The 9,395-nt window shown below is 45.4% G+C and overlaps 1 protein-coding gene across 1 annotated transcript in view; it reads left to right on the top strand.

The window, feature by feature from the left end:
* Nucleotides 1–1,747: 1,747 nt before the first annotated feature.
* KLF13 (Kruppel like factor 13) overlaps nucleotides 1,748–9,395 on the top strand; it is a 28,143-nt gene continuing 20,495 nt past the window's right edge. Inside the window, exon 1 of the mRNA XM_008927949.3 lies at nucleotides 1,748–2,514. Within this exon, the coding sequence (XP_008926197.3) occupies nucleotides 1,974–2,514 (541 nt within the window). The 5' untranslated portion in view covers nucleotides 1,748–1,973. The remainder of the gene's footprint in view (nucleotides 2,515–9,395) is intronic.

The raw sequence follows: 9,395 nt of genomic DNA, 5'->3' as shown, positions 1-9,395 counted from the left end.
TGTGCCTAAACGTTGCCCTTTCCTCACTTCTCTGAAAACAGCCCGTGTTTCTCCTTAGATTGAGACAGCTGCAGGGTTTGTTCTCTGAATCTATTACTAAAGAACCACCAGGAAGGTCTGCTTAAGCAATTCTCCTCCCTCAAGGAAGAGGTTGAGCTTGAACTCAACTAAAATTTCTTCTACATTTTCCCCAGGATTCCCTTTTCATCTAGGAGCAAATAGGTAGGTCCCAAACTCAACCTTTTTATTTGGACACATGTAAACACTTCCTGTAGATATGCTCAGCAGAACAAATGGTATGGTATGGTATGGTATGTCTGCATCAAAAGGGCTCGATTCAGCATCAAACCACATCCTCCTGCACAGGTTGTGCCTCCCTTGGCTGCAGCCTCAGGTGCCACATGGCAGCACTGCCCCGTTCAGAGGGCACGCCTGGGACTGTGGCAGGCAGGGGACACCCAGGAGCGCTGAGGCGTGGTGCTGACGGGAACGAAATCCTGGGTTTTCACAAAGCGCAGCAGAAGCAGATATTGCTCCTGAATATGGTGTTTTCATGTGTACAAAACCAACTTTTTGCTCAACCTAACACCAGAACTATTTGAGTGTCTGCAACAGATGTTCACTTCATCTCACACCCGCTCAAACTCCAAAGCTTTCCCTCCAGAAAGAAAGGCTTCCAAAGCAGCCTCAGAGAAAAGGCCCATCTGTGCTAAAGACATGAGTTTCCAAAGAAATAGTCCGAAGAAACATGTTCCAGCAAAGATAACAGGCACCACAGAGTGCCTTCAGACCTCCTTTTGGATGGGTTTCTTTACCTTTCTTGGCAAGTTAATCACACACATGACTCCCTTGTTGACTCAGGAGTTAATCTCTATAAAACCGTCCGAGCTGTATCTTCAGCAAGCTGAGAATAATAATGAAACCCAAATTATTTCCATTTGTAGTTTTGAATAATCCAGAGGCCGCAGAGCACTGGGGTTTTGCCAGGAAGGTGGGTGATTCCAGGTGTGTTCCCTGGGCGTCACTTAAACCCGTCACAGCCCATCGGATCTGCACACGAGCTCCATCCCTGCGGCCCTGCTGCTCACTTGGATCACTCTTTGGATCTTTGGGCAGGTCAGTGCCTGTCAACTGTCCCTGGCAGCGCAGCTCTGGTGTGGGTGTTATTAGGAATAAACAGATGTTCTTGCAAAGTCTGCAGCGTGGCTGCATTTGGTGGTGGGAAGTGACAGGTTGTTCAGTTTTGAGTTATAGAAAGGTGCAGTTTGCCCAGAAACAAGGGGGTCATGGAATGCGGGACACATGGTAGGCGTAGAGAAGGCTGTAACCCATAATACCTCAGCCAGCGAGGAAACGGGGACGGACATATCGGACAAGGGGATAAAAGTGACCTTCATTAAATTGAGAGACCTCACTGGGGACTGGACAGTGAAATCTGCCTTTTACTCGAATAAAAGTTTAGTTAGCTCCTCTGCCTCTGGTATATTTTTGGGGCTCCTAATAACAGCAACAGGCAGGTATATTTTCAGAGCAATGTTAACGAACCGTGCCCGTCCCTCACAGGCAGGCGGGCCGGCGGAGGCGCCCGCGCGGGGCGCTGCGCACTGCGTAAGGGGCGGAGGATGCCGGGCGCGCGCCCCCCGCCGGCCAATCGGGCGTCTCCTCGGGTTCCCGCGCGCACCGCCCACCTGCGGTTGGGGGCAGGGCCGAGGTGCGGTGACGTCACGGGCGTGGCGCCCAGGCCCCGCCCCCCGGTAACGGCCGTGAGGCGCCGCTGTCACCGCGCGAGGGGCCGCGGCCGGGCCGCCCTCACACAGCGCTGCTCCTGCGGGGACACCGCGGAACGGCACGGGGGAGAGTCTGCGTGCGGGATATTCTAAGGGAAAGGGAGACAGCGGTGTTGTGGTGTTGTTGGTTTTGGGGGGTTTTTTTTGGTCCTCGTCTGTTTGGATTTCTTTCTAAACTTATGAAAAATGGCAACAGCAGCATATGTGGACCATTTTGCGGCAGAGTGCCTTGTTTCCATGTCAAGTCGTGCTGTTATCCACAGTCCCAGAGGGGAGCCTGATCCCCAACCTGGTGAAGCAATATTTCCTCCATCCAATGGAGAAGATAAGCGGGAAGTCAGAGAAGCCGGGAAGGACAATGGACCCTCGTTACTGGTGGTAGCCAGCATTTTAGCAGACCTGAACCAGCATGTCCCAAACTCACCTGCACTGAGGATGGAAAACACGGAGACCCTTGATAGAACAGAACAAATACACATTTCCATTGCTCCTAAGGAGTTTGGGGAAGAAAGTGTGTCTTCGGCTGGTAAGCATGGAGGAGAGCGAGCAGCCACACCTACCAGCCTGGCTGCAGTCACTGAGCCAAGCCCCAGACAAAAGAACAAACGCATAAGAAGCTGGACTGACCCTGGATCACCCCAGAAAAAGCACAAATGCCACTATGTGGGGTGTGAAAAAGTTTATGGCAAATCTTCCCATCTTAAAGCTCATCTAAGGACCCACACAGGTTAGTTACGATCCAGCCAGAGATTTATTTGTTACAGCTTGGTAATTAAAACCAAAACCAAACAAACTTGTATTTGGCCACTGTTATGGTTTCACCTCTCGGAACTCAAGCTCGGGAAAGCCAAACGGCAAAAAAAACCAAAAAACCAAACCTCTGGGAATAAACCCTTACTGGGCATAGATTCAAAGCTAATGTTGCCCTGTTTTATTAATGTCACAGGGAATGGCATGTGGGTCATCTGTGTGGATTGTACCAAGCTGTAATTTTTAGCTGCTAGCCTTCTTGTTCTGTGTGTCTTGTACTTCCCTTTCCAATACTTCTTACCTTCCTGTTTTTCCTACCCCATGCTCCCATCACTATACCATGCTTATCACTTCCCATGCAAGCTTTAGTATTCTTGATATTTTAAAATTAAATGTTCTAGAGGCACCTAAATGGCTGTGTGTCTGTTTCTTTCTTTAGCAGACACTTTGTGAAACCTAGAGAAAGCAGAAAGGCAGATGGAGAGGCTGAACACCATAAATGAAGAGAGAGGGGGATAGGGGCAGTCTCTGAGAGGCTTTTGACAGCTGGGTAAAACCAATTTAAAACCAAAAAACATTGGAATTCAGCCATTAACTTGTACTCATCAGTGCTTAGTGTTTACTTCTTGCTGAAGACTTATCTGACCACTTTTTTGTTGCTATTGTAATTTATGAGACACACCCATAGAAAAAGTGGAAGTCTTGCAAGCGCTGTGAAAGTTGTCCTGAAAGTATTAAGAGAGCCATCTTGAAAGAGGCCCCAGGACTGGCCACACCTCATGCCTGGTGCTGGGGAACAGGATGGCTTCAGTCAGACGGGGACACCAAAAATTGAGGAGAGTGGTCTCTGCTGAAGGCACAACCACAGCACATCTGCTGAGGCACCACAGCGACCAGAGCAGCTTGTGCCAGGTTCCACTGCCTGATTCCAGACAGCACATTAGTTCACTGGGACGTACGGTCAGTTCTCTTGGAAGGAGCACTAAGAAAGAGATCCCCAGAACTAATCCTGACTTAGCAACTCCTGAACGGTTTTAGCTCAGAGGTGTCAACCTCACCCACCTGGCCAGACCTTCAGTGTCCCTTCGGAATTTCCTGTTGCCTTCCTGAGATAAAGCAAGAGCCATTCTAATTTGAGGGCATGTTTTGCTCTGTGGGGGAGAGAAGAAAGCCCCATCAAGTCTGAGCGTATGGATGGACAATTCCCCGTGGCACACAGCCAAAGGAACAGCATGTTCCTGGCACCCCAGGCAGCCTGTCCTGCTTTGCACTGTGTAACTGCTTTTTGCCGCCTTGGGAGCTACACAGAAAAGGTGCTTCCACTTGGCTTGCAGGAAATTGTCTCCGTTAATTTTCAGTTCTTTTGCATTCTTATTGCTGGCATTTGCCATTGTCCTGAAAGCGAAAGATAAATTTAGCGATGTTCCTGGGCTCCCAAAGCAAGCGGAGCCCAAGAAGGGAACTCGTGTCCCTGATAAAGCGGAGGGCTGGGCATGGGGAGAGGAGGGAGGGCAGAGCCGGCGGGGAGTGCCGGCACGGCGGAGTCATTCGGGGACGCTGGCTCGCCTCCAAGTTCTCTGATTTTTTCTTTTTCCCGTTTTTTTTTTTTTAACTCTTAATTTCCTGTATATTTTCCAGGTCTGTAGGGCTCGATTGGCTATTGCTGTAGCTAATGGCACAGAGAAGAGAGCATGTGCGTGTGTCTGAGAGCTAAAGGAAAAGCAGGGGAGGGACTGTTTTTGCCCAGGGAGTGGCAAGACCCTCGGGGACTACAGCTTCTTTGTTTTCTTTCGTCTCCAGTGTCTGTGTGGGAAGCTTTAAGCAAAGCTGCCAAGTTTCCCTCCTCATTGGCAACAGGTCTGTCTCTGTTTGGATTGAGTTTTAAACAGGCTTAAATGCCTCTTACTCCCCTTCCAGAATGTTTTCTAAGGTGTTGGGATTTTTTTCTGTCTTTAAAAGAAATTGTGACAGGCTTGAAAAAAGTTTGTAAGACACTAAGACTTAAAAGCTAATAGAACAAGTGATGACTTCCAGGACTAGCAAATGTTTGCTTTTACGAAACACATAATGGGTTTTACTGATGTAGAACGAGGGTTTGGGGTCTCCTGTGCTTTCCAGCGATCCTGAACTAGCTGAGTAAGGCATTGGTCTACCCGTGTGTCAGATGGGTAAGGGGATGGGTGTCCACCTCACCCTGCAGTGCTGAAAGGACACCAGGGACACAGGGAAGCAGCTTTAAACACCAACCCAAAGAACTGCCAAACCTGTTTACTAAGAAACAGTCAAAAACCTCTGCTGTGGTGGAGCTTCTTCCATTGCTGTATGACCAGGTGAGCTGGTATTTAGGGGTGAGCTGAAGGCTGAGAACAGTACTGCAGGCTAGAGATGATGATCATGCAAGAGGTACTTGAACAGAGCAGTTTATGACCTGCTTTAGAATCTTCCTTGTCCTTTGCTGCTGTGCTCAGAAACTAAGGGCTTTGCTCTTCATGCTTGGAGGAAGGATAGATCCTTGACCTTGTGGTGTGGCAAAGAGATACAGAGCTTTCCAAATACTCCTGGGTCAAATCCAGCCCACGTTGATAGGGACTGAGAGCTGGTAGCGTTTTCCAGCTGTTTGGTGCCCTGTGTGAAATCCTTCTGATAGTTATAGCTAGATTTCAGTGCTCAGTTATCTAAAGCAAAAACCATAGTGCAGAGGATGCTAATTATCTTATTTAAAGCAAAGGAAACAAGGTGGAAAAGCCAAGGAAGTAGCGTCTGCCTTTTATCCTCTACTCAGAGTACAAAAAAGTTTTAGAATTAAGTACTTGATTAGCACAAACTGTGGTGGGCAATCCATGGTTTCTGGTGCACTTCTTTGGCACTCCAGTGGCTAAGCTGTCTCAGCCTTATGAAATTGCAAAGCCTTGCACCAGGCAGAAAACATTTGTCACCAAAATCTTTACTATTCTCTCCACCAACTTTCAAAGTTCCCCTTCCCCTACGTGTCTTTTCACATTTATGTTTTCCATCCTACTTTCTCACTGGATGTCCTGGTGTTTAACATAATCATCAGCCACATAGCCCCTGAAGTTTTAATGTTTACCAGGAGGTTATATGTGGTGTCGGAGGGAGATGGCAAGTCCAAATTCTTGTCCAGTAAGGTTCCTGTGAGTCTCAGAAGCTGTGTGTGGTGCACAGATACAGCACCCTGTTTGTCCAAGCTATACTGACCCCACTGATACAGAGAGTTTCATTTCCATACTGGTTTTAAAAATTCTCTCCACTCCTGAGAAAATTCATAAACACAAAGGACTTTTGGAAAATCAGATAAATCAGACTAAGTTGTCCTTCCTCTAAGCAGGTTTTCATCACAAAGGTTTGGAAATTTTCCGAGTCATTGGAAATCTCTTTGTCTCTTGATGCACCAGTGGGAAGAGGGAGACAGTGCAGAGCCTGATAGCAATCCACAGGCTACAATCTTATAAAGCATTTTGCAGGACCACTACGTTCTGAAGAGGTTGTAGAACCCCAACTTACTGCATTATACCATGCATTTATATGTAGAAAAACAGACTGGATTTGGGCCAGGGATCACAAGAATCCTGTATTGCAGCTCCTCTCCAAATCACTGTGACCTCTCAAGCTTTTAGCCATCTTCATTAGCATGGCATCATGAATGCAGAGATTAAACAAAATAAACCTTTGTTTAATTCCATCCTTCTAAAGTCAGTCATCCTACTCACTAAGCAGCACATCATAACAGGAACAGCTTTTCAGGAAGTCATCAGAACTAAATGAGTTTGCACAAATTAGCATAAACTTCTGGAGATGTGGGCACCAGTCTCAGTCTGGAGTCTTAGTATGGGAGAGTCTTGCAGGAAAACAACTTGTGGGCCTTGTGGCTTAACAGTGGCTCCTCTGTACTACTGCTAAACTGGCTCTATGTGGCTGTTGGGGCACAGGAAGAAGAGAAGGCCTAATTATATGACCCTTGCTCATAGATGTCAGGTTAGGACTCATCCAAGAGAAAGTGGTCAAGACCTGTGTCAGTCTCTATCTGACAGAGTGAGCTTGGGCAGCTCTGTATTCTCTGCTTAGCCTTACAGTTAGGGAGGTTTTGTTATTTGGCATCTGTTGTTTTTAGTCTAATCCTTATTCCTGAAATATTGGTTGAATTCAAATAGGTAGAAAAGACTGATTCATTTCCATTCCCTTGTAAAGAAGTTTTCATTTCTTTACATTAAATATCTATAAGCACATTTTTGAGGACAACACTAATGAACCCGGATGAAAAAAAGTTATTTTTTAGCTTATGTGCTCTTTTATTGCATCAGTTATTTTATCTCGTTTCCCTAGGCAACATTTTTCTGATTATTTTGTAGCTGAGATATGTGAAAATGGAGAATTTAATAACGTATTCGGTATTTGAAAGCAATCTGAGAAATGAAACTATCAAACCTCATTGTGACAAGTGTGACAACAGCATAACAATTGGGCTGGACAAACTGGAGTAGAATACAGCCTGTGCTCAAGTTGGTAAAGAGGCCTTTATATAAAGTGCAGATAATGTGTTTTGAATAGGGGCTTGGATTTCACTTTCAGTTCTAGTATTACGTTAACACAAAGAGTAAAGCACAGCTTCCTCTAAGTTCTGAATGAAGATGCAATCTGTGTGTGTGAAGAAACCAATTAACCAAGCAAGTTCTTGTGTCAGTGAAATAAAGTTCATATTCCGTTTTAGCACCTGGCATTTTCCTGACACATGGCTAGTTAGCCAAAAACCATGAGGTTTCCTTTAGCTTGCCTTAGGCACACACTGACTCCCGAAGGGCTCACGTGCAGCAAGGGCGCAGTGCTTGTGGAGACCCAAGGCTTTGCAGGAAAAGATTACCAGAGGAGAAACCTAATCTAATGCCTGAAGATAGCTCTTGTACAGCAGGATGAAATGAGTGGGTACTAGGGCTTTAATCCATCCTCTGCTGAGCTGCCAGTTGGGCTGCTCTGCATGCCAGGACTTCTGGGGAGCTGCACTCCCTCTGAACAGGATACCAGCGGAAATTGGAAGGGCCTTTCTCCACTGCTGATATTCCACAGGCCAAAGGACAGACTAAATTAATTCGTCCCTCTGCATGTTGGGCCTCCTGGTTTTGAAGTTGCTGTGTTACAAGTTAGAAAGGGCTCTCAGGGTCTGCATGCTCACCTCACTCACTGCAGTACGCCCAGCTCAGCCAAAAGCTGTGGGGTGTCTCTGGGCTGGTGCGCTCCCTGACTGCCCTCCACTTCCTCACTTTGCTGACTGCATCAAAATCTTTTCTCTAAAGTTTGTCTCTGAGATGGGCCCAAATGGTGGCTTCTGGACAGATTCAAATGCTGGCCTCATGAAACAGTTCTTTCCAGCCTGAGCCATAAGCACTTTTTCTGAGCGTTAAGTTCAGCAGCCTACTCCTACTTTTTTCCTGAAAACTGATAATCTTAAGTGTCCTTTAATAAGCCTATATTTTTAAAAGCAATACAGATTTGTAAAGCATTGTTGGTGTTTCTTCTGAGAGAGCTTTGCAACTTCTTACTTCCTCTAAGAAAATTTCAACACATTAAAAAAGTCAGTAGAAAACATAGAACAGCTTACTTTAGAGCCCTGCCCGAGTCCCCACCCTAACATGCAATTCCCAAGACTGAAGTTCTAAGCCTGGATCAAACAGTTTATGTTCATGGAAGATAACAAATATCATACATGCTATAAGTTTCTTAATGTTAAAGTATTTGAAATAAGGACAGGGCATAAATTTTTTAAAAGAGTAAGTAAATTTTAAAACTTACATGTTTCAAAAAGAACTCAAGTCAGGAAGAAAAGCTGAACTACTCCTACTCACTCCTTTTACATGACTGCTTTAAGACTGAATAACAGGATTCAGTTAATTCAGTGCAAAAAAGTTAGGGTTAAATTAGCTGCATGGTGAATCCAATTGGCTGACAACTGTATTGTTATCCAGGTTTTTCTGTGAAAGGCTTCCCTTTTTTTCAGTTCCCTCCTTTTTCTCCTCAGTCTTTATGGAAATTTTAATCATGCAGAAGTTACCGAAATTAAGTTTCTGATCAAAATGTACAGAATTTAGGTATTGTAGCTCAAAAGCATTTAAAGTAAAGCAGTACTTATCATTGTAATAACTGTACCTCGTGGAAACTCAGAAACAGTTCAGAATTCTCTCTCCACAAACCATTCAAACCATTTTTCTTCTGGCTTGGAGGTGGGACTGGTGTCCAGTGTGATGAACCTTATTAATCCTGGAAGCAGTGAGGGTGGGTGACCTTCCTGTTGTCTTCCTCATCCTAGACACTGGTAGTAGCACTTTCCTTCTCAGTAGCAAGACCTAAATCTTACAGGTAGTTTGAGGTAAACCAGCAAACAAGCTTTTGAGTGAATGGATGATTGCAATTTCCAGCCCTGTGGAAAGAAAAGTGTTCAGAATGATCTGTAGAAGATTTTTCTGCAGTAGCACATCTTTTTCTGCAGGACACTGGCAAGTGTATGTGACGTAAATTGTGCATAAACAAATCTTTTGCTAAACTGGAGTTCTTTATGAAACAAACTCACAGTTTGATTCCATCTGAAAAGAAGGCACCTTTAACCATTTAAAATACAACTGTTCCATTGTGTTTTTGTCTGGCTGAACATGGTTATGGCACGTCCAAGAGCAGAAACCTGGAACTTGTTTATATTGGACATGTGGTTTCTAGTTCTGTTTTATAAGTTAAGCATGTTCCAACTTCTCCCCTGCCCCCTTCCAGTCTTGGATCAGCTGTCTGGAAGTCGGTGCTGACAGAGCCAAAAAAATACTCTGCTGTTCCAATGCTGGACAATTTTTGAAGGGTCCT

The sequence above is a fragment of the Manacus vitellinus genome, unplaced genomic scaffold (genome assembly GCF_001715985.3).
Source record: "Manacus vitellinus isolate BGI_N305 unplaced genomic scaffold, ASM171598v3 scaffold_53_pilon, whole genome shotgun sequence".
In the NCBI taxonomy this organism is placed as follows: domain Eukaryota; kingdom Metazoa; phylum Chordata; class Aves; order Passeriformes; family Pipridae; genus Manacus; species Manacus vitellinus.
This window is presented reverse-complemented; position numbering and strand designations above follow the sequence as displayed.